At 40.1% G+C, this 17,139-nt stretch overlaps 1 protein-coding gene across 1 annotated transcript; it reads right to left on the bottom strand.

The window, feature by feature from the left end:
• Positions 1-960: 960 nt before the first annotated feature.
• Positions 961-10,855, bottom strand: LOC124696262 (long chain acyl-CoA synthetase 6, peroxisomal-like). Its single transcript, XM_047229013.1, has 25 exons — positions 10,495-10,855; positions 9,130-9,396; positions 8,866-8,926; positions 8,696-8,773; positions 7,753-7,824; positions 7,582-7,663; positions 7,333-7,438; positions 7,178-7,254; positions 6,544-6,588; positions 6,362-6,448; positions 5,477-5,566; positions 5,303-5,382; positions 5,115-5,208; positions 4,521-4,609; positions 4,334-4,422; positions 3,671-3,800; positions 3,465-3,583; positions 2,956-3,079; positions 2,773-2,859; positions 2,305-2,408; positions 2,141-2,226; positions 1,785-1,871; positions 1,590-1,676; positions 1,377-1,517; positions 961-1,269 (listed from the first exon to the last, which is right to left on the bottom strand). The coding sequence occupies exons 1-24, from the start codon at positions 10,853-10,855 to the stop codon at positions 1,422-1,424; spliced, it is 2,598 nt and encodes an 865-aa protein (XP_047084969.1). The 3' UTR covers positions 961-1,269; positions 1,377-1,421.
• Positions 10,856-17,139: the final 6,284 nt, after the last annotated feature.

Genomic DNA, 17,139 nt, shown 5'->3' with positions numbered 1-17,139 from the left:
CAAGGGAACAACCAAACTTTGCACATGTATCAATATGGTAGCATGCAGTTCCAGTTTTTGCCGTACCAGTTTCAGTATGGGCTTGGAACGCAAGGATTTCACGGGGATATCACGGGAACATTGCAAAACCTACCACAGTTCCTACCAGAATCGGGTAAACCTCCAGATACAAGTCCTGACACTGTGCTCGGAGGGCCAGATCCTGCGCTACCGTCGGAAAACAACCCTCACAGCGATGCCGGCATGAAGAATGGTGGCGCCTCAACAATGGCTACAAATGATGGTTCAGCTGCTGATAATCAGTTCAATCCATTTGATACCTTGGGTCATAATTTTGATGATAACCCTGCAGGCAATGGGGATGTAGCAATGGGATTGCCAGATCAAGAGCGCAACCAAGCTTTGCACATGCGCCCGCATGGCGCCCAGTGGGTGTGTGGGGAACATCAAGGTGCGGATATGGAAAGTTGTTTCCGCTGTGCCACCACATGTGCACTGTATCATTCTAATTAGGAGGGGAAGTACCTGCGTTTATTATTGGCAGACGCACGAAGAGTAACACTTTATCGTTCTCTTTTGCATTTTGTGCTCACGCACGAACAGTAATACTATGCCTGCCGTTTATCTCTAAGACTTGAGTGATATTTGTATTATTACTTCCTCTCAGGCCCTAAATAATTGTCGTAGATTTTGGCAAAATGTAGGCTAAAGTCTGTCTAGGTTCATTCACCTTGCGACAAGTATTTAGCAGTCTAGGTTAGTAAACTAATGGGACACTGCATCCATCTTGCAGTTACGGTCTTGTATTATTAAGCAGTATTTTTTTTAATTGCCTAAACTATAGAGTTTCTCTTTTGCAAGATATTTTAGATTATTCAAATTTAAAATAGATGTCAGGTCATATGGTAAGAAGCAACATTCAGAATTACTGAAGTTGTAACTAGTTGTGCACTATGTGGAGAAAACAAGTTAGCTGTTAGAATATAGTGCAGTGTTATCATGTAGAATCCATAGCAGCTTAATTCCAGATTTTACATACACTTGCTTTTCTCGTAATATTACACATGTAGCATACCAAGATTGTTTGCACGTAATGTCTTATGAACTGTTTAGGGCACCAATCTGTTATTCTATATGTATCTTTACAATGGGAGGATTACATGTGTGTATATTGTATGAAAACAAGTTAAAAGATGCATACGCTGGGCATTAAGTTATATTTGACCACGATTACCAAATTAACTGCACCAACACTGCCTCAGGCTGTTCCTGCACATGGGAAGATGTGTTCAAGAGTTACCATCACAATTACTTGCCGAGTCAGTAGAAGGCAACCAGCCCTTTCATGATATGGAGTGAACAATTGTGAAGCCTACCTTGATTAACTGCTTATGTTGATCATTAGTTCATTACTTGAGTAATCACAACTTGGGCCTAGCTGACTCTGCCTCATTCAGTTGTGCATACATGTCGGTGATTTCTTTTGCGAAATACGCCTTTGCTTGTGGTCTTTTGACCTATAAAATTATGAAAATGAAGTGTCCGCGTTTCTGTATTTCAATCCCCTCGAACAGCATTGATGAGCCTACCTTGAATGTTGGTGTCAGGAGACCATTTTCTAGCGTGAATGGTTCAGCGACAAGAGTAATAGCTTTGACAAACTCAAAACCTCGTAGCTGGTACAACAATAAACATAGAAGTATTATTAGGGAACATTCGACCATGTCCATAATAAAGTTTTTTACTGATGGAGAGAGTATGCAACATCAGCAGTTAAGAGAGACCTGTGCTTCCTTCCCAATAGAATCCATGTCCGCTAGCACAGCAGCTCTTGCTCTAGGATCAGCACATAGCTGTCTTAACTCATCATACTACAGGTTAACAAGGACAGATTAGAGCATACACATGCAATGCAAATATTTAATCTTATTTGTTGTTCTACTTTTACTGAAGTGGAATCAGTATTTTCTGGATTAGACATAATTCACCATTCCGGAATTTCGGACATACGAGGGAAATACATATTAGACAGTTTACATTTCCATATAACCGGGATTTTCTAGTTAGGATTCCTCTTATTATGTGTTCCCAAGGGATGAAGAGAAAGTGATGCATGCATGCAACAATCAAAGAATATTACCTGGATTCCTTCCGATACAGCCCAAGCCTTCAACACCTCTGGCTCAACTGCTATAACGGCAACTAGAGAAGAATTAAAGCTATCGCCTGCATCAAAAACCAATATATTAAAAATATGCATGGACGACCTAGTAGTTAACAAAAAATAGAAAATCGTGGTATTACCATATACAAAGGACTGGGCAATGAACTTGCACTTGGCATAGACATTCTCAATCTTCTCTGGAGCTATGTATTCTCCTTGAGCTAGCTTGAAAATGTTCTTTTTCCTTGAGGAAGGGACATATACTGATTAGTAATTAGAAGAGAAGCCAGAGAACTATAGAGAGCAAACAGAGTCCAGTGGGGGTGGGGGTATATATTAAATGAAATGCACTGGCTATCTTGTCCTTTTTCATCATGTATTGTGCAAGTCAAGTTGAAAGTTCGCTAGATAATGGATTCACTCCATTCCAACTTGGACGAATCTATGGAAACTTCTGTATAATTATGGTTGGTATTTAATGGAGTATAGAAGCAACAGACAGATGCAATAGATATACCACTCCAAATAAAAAGCACAGATCACACATTGTCATCTTGGTTACAAAAGAAAGGCATCATGGAAATATGGAGTGTATCTTTCATTTTTACCTATCTATAATCTTTAGGCGACCTCCAGGCAGCCACAAACCTATGTCCCCAGTATGCAACCAACCATCTTCATCAATGACCTCTCTTCTGCATTTTACAGAACACACCATTTAAATATCAAATGACAAGGTACATGATAAATCTTAAAAAATGCATAAAAGAGGTGAGAGGATATAAAGTTACGTTTGAACTTCATCTTTATAGTAACCGTGGAATATTATAGGTCCCCGGACACAAATTTCTCCACGAGGATATGGTTGATCCTCAGATGTGTAGTTCATTTCAGGGACATCCACAAGTTTAACCTCTGGAAATGAAAACAAGATTTGCATCATGAAAGCATGTAATCTTACAGTGCAACAAACAACATCAAAGCCTTTTTTCCCATGCAAATATTATGAAATAAAGATGGAACATATTTTCATTTGTTACAGAAGAATATATACATCTTTCACAAAAATTAGCCCAACTTTATTCATGAAGAACATCATCCAATTGACTTGCATGTTTGTGTCTTGCTTAATGGCAGAATCAAACAAATTGAGAAACTTAAAAATAAGTCCCAAAACAAATGTGGACCATAAACTACATAATAAAGATGATATGGGGATAAAATTGATCTCATGAGGCATCATTAAAAGCAGAACTTCAGCCTAGCATATCTGATTCTGTCCCTGCAAAATGGAGCTTACCACAAGCAGGACTTGGAGATCCAACATGACCAATTAATTTATCACCAACATCCATTGTAGTAATGACACAAGATGTTTCTGTCATTCCATAGCCTTCAAGAATTTCACCACCAAAGCATCTATAGCAGAAAGTACTATGATTAAGAAAGACAGGTTCTAAGTAATCATCATGCAGCACTAATGGAGGGCAAAGGAAGTTAGATTACATTCTGAGGAATTCCATTACATCTGGAGACAATGGAGAAGCGCCTGAGGACATAAGTCTTACTCGTCCACCAAGCCTAGCTTTTATTTTGTTAAATACCAGCTTATCCCACACTGGGGATGGATTCCGTCCTAATGATATCAAGAATAAAATATTCATTCATTATACACAATGGTGGTAAAAAGATTGTATCAAATGATGTCATGTAGATGAGATAGTAAGTTAATAATATGTGATGTATGTTACGAAACTTTCAAGTTATTTGAAAAGCTTCCAGCTTCCATTTCTCGCACATATAAACCCATTTCATTTTACGAATAGTGACCTACATGAAGATCATTTGTACATGAGAGTCCAAATGACTGGCAGCAGTGCAGCACCTTATGTTTCTACCTGATAAATTTATTTGACAATCCGTAATCACTACAACTATGTCATACGAAAATTAATTTTGAGAAAGAGAAAATACAAATTCTGAGTTCAGAACTTTAGGGTGACTTGATGCTGCACTGACACATGTATTTTCATAGCGGGTTGTTTTATATTAACAGTAAACTCCCAATTTATCGGTTAACTCAATTCTAAACTAATAATGGATAATTGAAGGGGCCACGCTAAGATTTATAGATGCGAGTACCAAAAAAAACTTTAGCTAATTCCTTACCATTAATAATAGCTTGCCTCTTGGCATTATATGCAGCATTAAATAACCGTTCTTTCAACCCACCAGACTCCTTCACAGCATTTGTAATTCTACATAAATAAGCCGGAAAGATATGTGAGGGTACTATCACTATGATACCAAAGAGGAAAATATCAAAAATTCAGAATTACTAGTAGAGCTGTATTACGCAGCATAAATTCTGTTATATAACCGGGGAACACTTGCAAATATTGTTGGTCTCAGAGTAGCAAGATCATCCATCAGCTTCAAACTATCCTGGAATTAATGGAAATTACTCATAAAAAGATGAAAAGAAGTTCACGGTTAAAGGTATAAGATTATTATGGCATTGTAAAATAAATATACATATCTGTAACTGCGACAAAAAGTGCTCACTTCTTACAGATTGGCAGTTGATTGGTGCAGACAAGAGAAGTCGGCACTGGATAGCAATGTGAAACGGTTTGAAAAAAAGATTTTTTTTAATGGAGGTGGTGATGTAGCAACCAACAGACAAGGTACAACTAAAATATTATCTTCAAGCCAAATGGTCATTCTAAGGATTAATAATTGAATGGCCAAGAAGTTTGGTTTAAGGAACTATACAAACTAGAAATTACTCAAATGTGAAACAGGAAACTGGATAATCCGATCCTAACTTAAGTCTGGCAATAACTTACAGAAGAACTACCATAATTGTTCTACATGTTACACAGTTATTTAAATGATTATACAAAGCAATTCATAAACATATTATTCTAAGTATTCCAGATCTGCATACCCCTTGGTAGAACCCAATGGCAACACCGCGATTAAGCAACCATATTTGGTTTGTTCTCTCGTAGATGTGTGCCAGAGGTAGATATGAGATGTACCTGAGTGTCAAGTAGTATTGTCAAAAATATGAACTGGTGTAACTTAAAAGCTACATACGAAAGCAACAGTTATAAATTCAATTGAAAATCTCACACGTCGGAGGGGTAAAACTTAATTCCAAAGTCTGATCCTGCTACATTTGCAATGAAATTCGCATGAGAAAGAACAGCTCCCTGAGAAAAAATGATAGGCAGCCAGCTTTACAGATCTGAAAGACAAGGGTACAAGAATCCCAAATATGAAATAATCAGAAGAATGAATGCTTACCTTTGGTGTGCCAGTAGTGCCACTTGTATAGCAGATAGTGGCAGCATCTTCAGGTTTTGGAGGCCGAAAAGGTTGGGGATTCATATGTCCCTGAGTTAAAGCATAAAACAAGTCCAACAGTAAAAATGGGGCACAGTGATAGAGATGACCAGAAAACTAGAAGAGGTGAAATCCTTTATTCAAAATCAAAGCCACTGAAAAATAATGTACAGATATTTTTTACACATAGGTTTCACATTTCATACTAAACTAAATGAAGCTCAAATGTCCAGCATGCACAGATACAAATCAATGAATTTTTTAAAGAATTTACCATAGACATATAACTCTATCTGCAGCCGAATTAATATACAGACCCACCACAATTTGTAGTCATGCAAAGATAGTACAAGACACTCATGTGGTCATGTGTATTACATACAAAATGGAAGTAAAGAGTCAATATGTTTGCAGTTTCCACACACTTACATATTACATTACACAAGTTTAATCAGGATATAAATTGCACATTCTGGTTGAGCCCAATACAATAGTACCACATATCATGTGCCAACTGCAGGGCTTAATAAGACACCGGTCGAAAATCTCAAATGCATAAACACATAATAATTGCGTAATAAATGCATATTCTAACATAATCACCAGCTAGATGTTGTGTCAGTTTTACACCTGTCTGCAAAGTGTTTCTAACAAACATTCCAGATTGATGTCAGCAGCAATGCCTATAACATTAAGATTTCCCAAGTCCATGTACACATAGGCAATGATTTACAAACAAGTTTAAATAGTATCATGTTGACTTACAACATTTCATGAGAAGTGTTAAGGATCATCACATCCATGGTTTTGTACAGGAAATTTCAAATGGTTATTCAGATAGCCCACCTGACTGTGTAGCCTGGAGTAGGTTATGATTTCCATTTCAGCAGCTGCAGGTGAAGATGGCAAATTCTCATCGATTCCACCAACTACCTATACAAAAAAGAAAGGGAAAAAAAGAGCATAGATTTTTAACAATCATGAGTTTTCCAAATTAAATATCTTAATTATAAATGATCTACACTTACCACTATAAGGCGAACACAAGGCATTTGAGTTATAAAGCTTAGCAACTGAAATAAGCAGACAAATATAAGTCGCAGTTCATATGTACTTTCTTATAAAAGTATATGTCATGGTACAATGTAAAGTCAAATGCAAGACGGTGTGTACAATGATTTAGCATCTTATATTACATAGCAGAATTAAATTAGAAACAAAGCACATGTCAAGCCTATTGCAATTTCTTATCAGAGTATATGTCATGGTGCAATGTAAAGTCGAATGCAAGACAGTGTGTATAATGATTTAGCATCTTATATTACGGAGCAGAATTAAATTAGAATCAAAGCACATGTCAAGACTATTGCAAGACCGGACCCTAGTACCCACCACATCATTGATGTGTCTAGGTGGATATGGTTCAGAACTAACAGCATTTGACTATGAAGCACTCCTGAGAGTCTCAGTAGAGCTATACATAAAGCACCAAATCCCCCCTCCCCCCAAAATAAAATAAAATAAAATAATAGTAGTAAGCAAGGTAGGGTCACTTCCTACGAATATCACAATTACATGGTAACGTTATATGTTACTCGGTGCTCTGCTATGAGTGCTAAGTATTGTGAATTGTCTAGATTGGGGTACGGAATTGAAGCTCACAGTGCTTAGGGTTTGAGGAACACAGAAAATAGCTTCCACTGTTGCATGGTTCACAATGAACTGAACTGCATCTGGACCTACAGAAAGTAAGACGAATAAAATCAATCGCTAATGGTTAAAGGGTGAACAATGATCATTCTGCAACATGGACATACCAAGGGTATCATAAAGTGGCACAGAAACATAAGAATATGCAGAACAAGCATTGTCAACTATGATCCATTCAGGTCTGTTTATAAAGTACAGACCAACACGTGCGCCCTGTTTCAGATCAAAAGAATACTCAATGGTAAGTGGAAACAAGTTCCGAGAATGTAAGTCTATTTTAACACATTAATATCTAGAGACCTTTTCTGCTTATAGATGATTAGAAAGAAAAAGACTTCCAGACCCTGATGACTCACCTCAGGTATTCCATGACAAGTAAGACCAGAGCCTATTGCAGTCCTGCTTGTACCAGCTTCACCATATGTCATCCATTTGTAGCTGTAATATTATTTTGTCACTCAAGGGTTTAGACAAAACAACACTGCAGAAGGTAATCCTAAGGCATGAATCAGATAAACAATCCTTACTCTCCAATTGTTCCATCTGCATGGACTCTTGTACCTAGGTATCTATGATCTCTGAAAGTCTCAACTGCGTACCTGATATACCAAGGACACCATACATTAGGAGATTTACAGTAGTACAACTGGAAGAATATTAAATACAGCCATATAGACACATTAGGAGCATCTGTTGGGCTAGTAATCCGTATAGGAATTTTTGACATAGCACACTGATTATCCCACTGAAGGTCAATCTAGCCAACCAGCTCACCAGCCTGAAGTTTTCAGAAACATGTACGACTAAAATTATCATCCCATTCTGTAAATATTTATTTTCTTATCAACCACTTATGCTGCACCAACTCTTTAACTTCGAGTGTTAAGAAAAACCATCAGATGAAAGCTTCTACGTTATGTTCAAGTTATTTTGCAGGTCTTGTTTTTTACAGAGGCAAATTTTCCATACAATTGGACTATTAGGTCTTTGGCAGGAATCCCTCCTGGCAAAACAAAAAATATGAGAAAGCAAAGATAAAGACAGTTTCAAGTTGCATTGGTTGTGCCAAACTCATAGATTTTCTAATCATTAGTCATTACAGACAAAAGCAAGTGAGAATCACTTGGATGGCAGTTTCGGGATTTACGCTTCGTGTGAGCTCTATGTCACCCTGTGTAGTTGACTAGTCGTAAGACTCTTTTCTACGAAACGCACCAACATACATTCTGTATAAAACTAATGGAAGAACTGCAGCGAAAAATAACTGAAGTGAAATTACGGCCATAGTTCTACCGGCTAGCACCATGGGTGGCGAGCTAGCCGGCCTGGGAATGGGATGAAATCCTCACTCCTGCTTAATTTAACCGGTTGGTTAGTTCCCCGTAGCCACCATTCATTTCTGTTTTTACTTATAAATAACCGGAGTATTATACCAGGTTCTGCTCAGGGGAGATTGGAGAGGAGCCTTACACGAAATTATCATGCAGCGTCCCAATGTCCGGATTGTCTGGAAACCTGTCTACCAGGCTTATGGGCGACTTTGCAGATCTGCAAAAAGGACGAGAAGAGAAACCATGAGCCACGATGGCAGCAAAATGCATCATGATAATACACCTCTGCTATAAGACACTGTAACATACCGGTACACGTTCCACTTTCCGGTCTGCAGCTTCTCAGGGAGGACGGCGCTGTAGCCCATAACTGGAGAAAGTATGCGCAGTGAGTTTCTGAATTCTGATGATAGTTTGTTCTCACTAAGCTATTTTTGGAAGAAAGTACCAACTACCAAGGGGAAAGGTTCCAAAATTGGGGCGTGATCCATGCCTGCTCGCATGGGAGCTACTGCGGCAGTACCGTGCGCGGGTACGGCAGGGAGGAAAGGAGGACGGGAATTACGTACGTACCGTGGGCGTACTCCCCTGCCGTGGGATTGGCGGCGAGGCCGTCGGAGCTGCGGCGGGCGGCGGTTTCGGGCGGCTGGAGGTGGGCGGAGACGGCGCGGAGGCGGCGGCCGGGTGCGTCCATCGTGCTGGTGGTGGTGGGCAGGGTAGGTGGGGGAAGCCGGAGTGGCCGAGCAGAGAGAGGGGAAATGGGAATGTGTATCGCGTGTGAGAAGTGAGAACCGCGGGGAGAGACGATGGATCGTCCAAACAAAACTCGGAAGAAAAATGCTTCGAATTTGGTCAGATTCAATTATTAAGAAACTCGTTTCTAGACGAACGTGCGCGTAGATATATATCTCCGTCGCTTTCTTATTTTTGTTGGGGTGTACTATTTCTCAGACTAAGTCAGAACTAACTTCGTTCTTATTTAGATAATTTCATTAAATTTCACTTGCAAGTCATGTTGGAACTTATGACTAACTCGAATCACGATGTAAATCAAATGACGTAAGACTTGACTGAGCACGAAGCTAGAGAACTAGCAAATCCTTTCTTTTTATTTCAAGGCAAAATGCTTTCTTATTTTCGTGTTTTTCAGGAACTAACCACCACCGTGTCAATGCAATATCAGGCGGCTGCCACACCTGTCACATTTTGGTGCTTGGTTTTTAAGGTTCGCGCGACATGCACATCCATCATCTATATGTTGTTTGGATTTCTCCATGAGTGTGTGCGCGTATGTTTTGGTATTATCGGATTCACCATTATGCTAACATGTTCAATTATATCAGGTAGTCACTTTCTTCATCTTTGTTTCTAACGGCAGCTATCACTATTGTCAAGTTTCCTCTACCTATGAAGATTCGCCCTTGGGAACTCACTCCTATCAATGGTACGAAGATATTCACTTATTATAGGTTGCAGACACTTTCGGCGAATACAAGGTACTTTAGATATCATTCAATGAACATATGTGTTAGTCCTTGACCCAAGGCAACACTATGAGCATTGCCATTGCCTTCTCTACAACAATGAAGTGAAGTGCCCTCCTCTCCTTTAGTATCTCTTTCAGAAGCATGCTATAGCTGTAAAGTGCATTACCACCCGATTTGGTGATCTTTTCGCAACTACACAAGACAACATCCTCTAGGCATCTAAAGGTATGATTGTTGCACCCCCATGGGGCTCTCACAGCGATTTCAGCTTCGTGGCCGTTGGATCTTGCTAGCTGGGTTCACTTAGTCGATCTCGTCCATTCATTCCGGGCCGAGACCTTCCTAGATGAAGCCATGTAACAGCCAATTTCTACCCGCCTCCTTCGTATTTGGGACCCGCAGCTCGTCCGGTCCACTCGTCGGTCGCTTGGGTGGGTTTCCGATTAGTTACGTGTGGCTGCGGGCGTAAGGGGTTGGCTGCCCACCCAATCCCCACTCACACGTTTCTCTCTCCCCCAATCCCCACTCACGGTTCCTCTTCCCCAATCCCCATGGTTCTTCTCCCAATTCCTCAACCCTAGGCCAATCCCGACCCCGCTCGCCGCCGGCTCCCGCCCCTCTCGTTCCTCGGCTCCAATGGAGCGAAGCCGGCGACGCGACGCCTCCTCCCCTTTCCACGGTTCCTCGAGCGAGGCGCGCACGCGAGCGTGCAAGGGCATGCGGGGCGGGCTGGTGACCAAGGCGAGGCCGGCGGGTGACGGTGGTGAGGGGCTCGTGCGCGGCGGGCTCGCTGCTGTGCTCCGCCTCTCCATCCCCCCATCGAGGCGGAGGACGACATGGCATCTCGCGCGCCTCTCCTCCCTCACGGCGCCGCCGATCCCTGCTCCGGCTCCTCCCCGGCGCGGGCGACCTCCGGCGAGGCGCCGCCGGCGCGGGCAAGGGGCGGCGCGACCGGTCCTTGTAGGGGCGGCGTGGGGAGGCAGCGAGGGCGACCTCCGCAGGCCATCGAGCGCGCGGGGAGGGCGTCGACGTGCTCTCTCGCGCTCCCAGGCACCTCCGAGCTCGTCGAGGCAAGAGGGGCTGCCGGAGCTCCGCCCTCGACGGCGATGGCGGACGGCGACGGCGATGGAGCGGCCCTGCGAAGGCGCGCGGGCGGCGCGGCGCCTCGACGTACCGCCTTCCGCGTCGAGCTTCACCTTGATCTTGCGCCGTCATCCTCACCGGGAGCAGCGCCGCCTCCGCTCGCGCGGCCAACCTTCAAACCCATCCCTTTCACCCTCTCCCCGCCAAGGTCATACTCGACCAACACAAGCCGGGTAAGGGCACTCGTAGCCTCCTGTGTAATTTTTCTGCTTGTTGATTTGTCTCCTCCCTCTCCCATCCACTCCCCATAATTTCTCAGATTTGCTTGTGTAGATGTTTTGTATCTATGCATATAAGGTATTTGAGTAAAATCCAAGCACTCTGCAGTACGGATTGGTTCTTTTTATGCCATATTGTATACCGTGAGAGATTATCACCTGTCATCATGGCCCCAGCTTCTACAAACAGGAGCTCCTCGACGCCTCTCTTAGTCTTTGATACCATGTCTCGACATGACTTTTGCATATGCAGGTTACATACTCTCGTGATAAGTTTTTAGCTCCATTCTTTCTCACATGTCATGAATCCAGATTGGTTATTTGGCTGTTTTTTTGTGCATGATTTTTGTTCGAAGTTCCTAATTGTTTGATCCAAGTGGACCTTCTCCATTTGTATTTGAGAGCTTCATTCTTCTCTGAAATTTGTTGCAAGTATCATTTACATCATGTCCCATACAGTTTTGTTGTACCGCTTAATGTGTTGGAAAGTTTGGCTCGTGAAATATATTTAGTAGTCATATTTTCTGGCACGAGATGAATCTCTCTCCTTTGAAGATGGCTATGAAGAAAAGAACTAATCAGTTGTAGGATGGTTACATTACCACATGGGAGAGAATATGTTTGTTGTTGTGATGTGCGCAAGTCCAGCGTTAATTTATGATTATGGTGAGTTCCATCTTTTCAATGCTTGTCATCTCTGAAATTACATACAATTTGTTCCCTAATACAGTAATACTGTACAAATTTAGAAAGCGGCTGACATATGATTTCTTCCTGGGTGTTTACATAAGATTATCCATGCAACTTTGAGGATTGTTTACCTTTTGCAGACCAATTTATATTTGTTAAAATTTTAGATCTAATTTTATTGTTAATTCTCTCTGCTATATGGCAGGTATACATGCATGATCTATTTAGAAAAATGGTTATTTGCTTGGCCACCGAGGCCATGCTTTGCTGCTGCGCTCTATCTTGGTGATATTTAATTTTGTTAAAGTATGATAATTTTTCCCTCTTGGTGGATATTTAATTTTGTTCGGGTCATTTGATTACAGAGACTTATTTATTATTGTAAAGGATTTTCCCAGAAATTTGCCCTCCAAAGTGATAATTTGCCTTGAATGTAATTAAATATTGTTCACCATCTAATATGTTTTGTACTGGATATGGCAGATACACATCTGCACAGGAGATAAATGATAGCCTTATGGACTACCCCCTATGAATGTATGCTCTAACTCCAATCAATGATCTCGCCAAGGCCTTCCGACCTGCTGACATGTACTTATATGGTTTCAGAAATATAATGTCTATACCTGACCTATTCTTTATATTTCTGCTGATGTTTGCATCAAGGCCTTCGACAAAGATTGAACTTATATTTCTGAAGTTTATATTACGAGTATGGTCGGTATAGACAGTAGATGAGAGCATGCACATCTATATGAAAGTTTCAGTTTGGTCAATAGCATGAATTACAATCCGGTAATTCAATCATTAAGATTCGTGAATCATGGTTGTTATTTTGTACAAGTTTTGCATTCTCCAATTTATGGGGATCCCCTTTGAGAAACTTCTTTGCCCTATTTTATTTTTCAGGTGCATAAAAAGAATTACAATGAATGGTTATTCAGATATGACCCTTCAAAGCTATTGATATTCGTATAGGTAAATGGGCGACCTAATTATAATTTTACTTATATGTTATTATTTCTTCACTTACGAGCTTTATGAGCTCTTCCTATCTATATGCTAGCTTATCCGTATCACAGCTTTGTTACTAGAGCAATTTCTGACCTGTTTGTATAGTTTATATAAGTAGCTCACGCCTTAGTTTGAATTTTGATTGAGAATAAGTTGGCATATAATGTATTTGGGGTTAGTTGCGCCTCTCTACTCGCTGCTGCTCCCCAACCTCGTTGTCCCCCTTGACTGCAGAGACAAATAGCACATCTCTTTCACCATTCCCCTCATCTCCGATTATTTTCGGACCTGATTTACCTGGTTGTTACCTAGATATGGTTATTGGTTGCCAAAATCATTGATTGTTTGTGTTCTAGATCATACATAAATGTGGGCTCTATCAGCTGGATAATACTGAACTGATGGATCTTCCATTTCTCTATCGTTTTAGGTACGTTGTTTAAGTACGTAAAGTGTTTTAAGTACGGAAAGTGGTTGGTATTTGTTTCCTATTTTGGTACAAGAAAAATCTTCTAACTAATTCTCTGTACAATCTTGCATGTTGTGTATTACATTTCAAGCATATATAATGTCAATGATATACTATGTTTTCGGGACACCATATTTCTTTGTATGCCATGCTCAAAGGCATATATTATTTCTCTGACTTGGTTTCTACATGGTGGAAGCAAAGTCAAGCTAGATATGCATGTGTCGACGAGGTGACAAGCTATCTCTTGGTTTAATGCAAATATATTTTCTCCTTTCCCCCTACTATAACCGACTCAAAAAATACATTCGAAGCTGCCGTTGTTAAACTGAGACACCTCATGCAATTTATCGGGAGGATGAACTATTGCCTAAATTATCTCGAGACCAACTTAAGTACAGGGAATGATCCAAGTTTCCGTTGCACACGTAATTGAAAATCTATCATGGAATTACTGGAACTGACCATGGGTCTTTCTTCCTATTTTCCAACTCCATTGGCTTGCTTATTTCTTTGCCTTCTGCCTTACACTTCTTTCTTAGTTTGGCTCTATCTAGCTACTAGCCAATGCACCGATTTAGGTTGTTTGTTCTCGCAATGTTTTTCTCTTCTTCTATTTACTTTTTACCTGCATTTCTTTTGTAATTTGAATCTTTCTGGTGGCTTATGCGTAGGTTTAGGTTAGTCACTCTAATATGTCGATTCTCCGCATTCTCCAGGATGCAATTTCTACCAGTGTTCATGCCTATTGGAACCGACCGAAAATATTATGCTGCGGAAACCTAGGAAAGTGGCAATGCAAGCAATCTGAGTGAAAGAATTCATACCTCGAGGGTCTCAGAGGAATGTTGTTGTGCGCATATCCCAGATCCGGGAGAACATGGATCAAGAACAAAATGTCTCTGAACTAGGGTTCATTATTGTGGAGCAAACTGGTACCTTCTGAACATTGAGATACTCGATCCCTCCATCATTACCTACACATGAGGTCCATGAGTTAGCAACTTAGCATGGCCTTATCATCAAATTATTTATTCATACTAACTCATCCTTTAGATAACGAAAACTATAACAGCATATATCATCAAAGCTCCTTTATATATCATCGAAAACATGGATGAAGTGCAAATTTTTCAACATGGACAATTTACTCTAGATACTGGATATGAATGGTACAGTAAAGGTACATCTCATTTAATTAAATAGTGGATGAGCAAACTATTTGTTTTCATATGTGGTAGGATGTCTGTTAGTTCATATTGGAAAGATGTATATAAAGGTTGAGTGTTCTACTCCGCACTTCATAAGCTAATCAAAGGATGCATACTTATCTTTGGAATGCTAGCTTAATAGTTAGTGTCTTTATGCGACCAGTGTATTAGTATGTCCTGAAAGAAGAGCGAGAAACCACTCTTATTTATGATTTTATTGTTTTTACTCTGTAATGTCTTGCTTGGTTTGCGAAGTAACAAAATTCTTTATGGTTAAAAAAAGAATTCATCAACTCTGTTTTTCCACACCTCGGTCTGCTTCATATGAATACAGATAAATGGGATACACACAGTTTTGGATATTTAGTTTCTCCATTTTGTTGTTTGCTAAATTCTGGGTTGTGATTTTGTTGTCCAATAAAGCGTATACTGATGCATGAAATACTTATGCTCCAGACCAGGGTTCTTGCACATCGGTAAGCACTAAGAATTATTCATCTTGTTCTCTTCGAAGAAAAAATACCTACTTATTTCGTGTACCTGCGTATTACCTGCTTATATATGTGCTAAAATTACAATGGATTTTGTCGGCCATTGCTGAGTGTAGTAGAGTTCTCTACATTCTCTAAGTATACTTGTTCGTTGACTGTTTATCGTCGATTCTCTAAGATGAATGGACATCCCCAAAATGGCCATGAGATTTTGTCTAATCGGGTGGATGGAACAACTGGATGTATTTCATAAGTATGGAGGGAAGAGTAATAGCTTCTTTCAACAAGTTTGCCTAGAATGCAAAGATAAAGTTAGATCCCATGTGGATGACGAGGCTCTAAGCTACTCCTGTTTCCACCTGGTAACTTATCTTTTACTGAACAACTATTATGGTTCCTGCATTGGATGTTTATCTATTATTTATCATAAGCATTCCATTAGTTTACTTACGGGATTGTATTTCCTTCTATATTTATACTTGTTTTTCATGTGTCGTGCAATGATAGGTTGAGAAGCCAACCTTACAATTTTATGGTCTTCTAAAGGGGTTTTTGGGCACTTGTTTATGTCGGCAGAGGCTGTTCACATATTCGGACTACGCAACTTTGGAGAAGAGATGAATGGTACTTATCCGGTATATTTTTTTCAGTTCTGAAAGAAGAAACTATCCGACATGATTTATTTGCAGACTGTGCATGTCACTTGAAGCATTGGTTTATCTATAGGCATCTCCACCGCGTTAATCAAGAGAGGTTTGAACTGTAGGTATGCGTTTTACGTTGTTTTCTTACCAGACTCATGGTGTGCAAGCTAGGTATCAAGTCCTTGTAGTTCCACACTTCTGCTTGACAGCCAAGACCCAAAGATAGTCCAAAATTTCTTAACAAACCAATGGATCAGCTATCACTCATGGTCAACATTGTATGTTATGTTCAAATCAACATGACCAATTATGCACAAAAAGAAGTAAGAATAGAACTGTCAGCTAGAGCTGCAACACAAGAAACAAAGGGGAAATACCTGATTAGTTTCACATGTTAATTACATTGTTTTAGGCTACACTGAAGTTGCAAATACTATTAGTTTGTTGACTTAGACTTTGATTTAGCAAAAGTGGTGTCGGATAATTAATAATACCTTGTCATGGAAGCCATAATTATTTGGCAAATGATTCCGCATATAATTTTTTTGTTTTCCTATGTGAATCGCTGGTTTTAGTGCCATCCAAATGTCAACTATCATTGTTTACCTATATTTGGAGCTATACAGTTTTTATATGTTTTAGTGTCCTTTAAATTGTAGCATCGTGTTCTTCTAATGCCGCCTGAGTTATTCAAATTTGTTGAACATTACTCGTTGTGCTATTATATTGATTAGTCCGCTTACGGATATATCATGCAAGTGAAGATATGGCTGATGACCTAGCTAGAATGTTGGCGTTCTCGGCACTACGACACCTGTCGGAACCGAGGAATATGGCCTGAGAAATCAGAAATGGATAAACATATATGCCACAACGTATGGCAATGCTGGTCACACGAGGCGTCCTTGACTATGCAAGTTCAAATATTCATTTTTTGCTACTACTGAGTTGTCTCCTACCGCTTCATACAATAAATCAGAGAGGATGTTGATGCTGGATATAAGTGAGTCACTATTGTTTATCACAAGTCACCAGATCTATATGTATAATATCCCCACTCTGTAATAAAGTATGGGATGCTTTTCCATTTATCGCAAATTGACCTTGTGATATCACAAGGTTGAAACGTTGTCGACTGACTAATATTCAAGCGGAGGGGTTTCTGCGGACAATGAATCACTTGGTACATCTTTTCCGGAACATTGTTGTACTATTT

Source organism: Lolium rigidum, chromosome 3, assembly GCF_022539505.1.
Source record: "Lolium rigidum isolate FL_2022 chromosome 3, APGP_CSIRO_Lrig_0.1, whole genome shotgun sequence".
Classification (NCBI taxonomy): domain Eukaryota; kingdom Viridiplantae; phylum Streptophyta; class Magnoliopsida; order Poales; family Poaceae; genus Lolium; species Lolium rigidum.
Note: the sequence above shows the minus strand (reverse complement) of the source record. Positions and strands in the feature narration are given on the sequence as shown.

Excerpts from the sequence above, each read along its gene's own strand:
- LOC124696262 (XM_047229013.1), bottom strand. The coding sequence starts at position 10,855 with ATGGAGAGGCGGAGCACAGCAGCGAGCCCGCCGCGCACGAGCCCCTCA. Across the intron at positions 5,567-6,361 it reads ACTCCAGGCTACACAGTCAG|GGACATATGAATCCCCAACC; the intron begins GTGGGCTATCTG and ends GCTTTAACTCAG. Across the intron at positions 4,423-4,520 it reads TATAACAGAATTTATGCTGC|AATTACAAATGCTGTGAAGG; the intron begins GTAATACAGCTC and ends TTATTTATGTAG.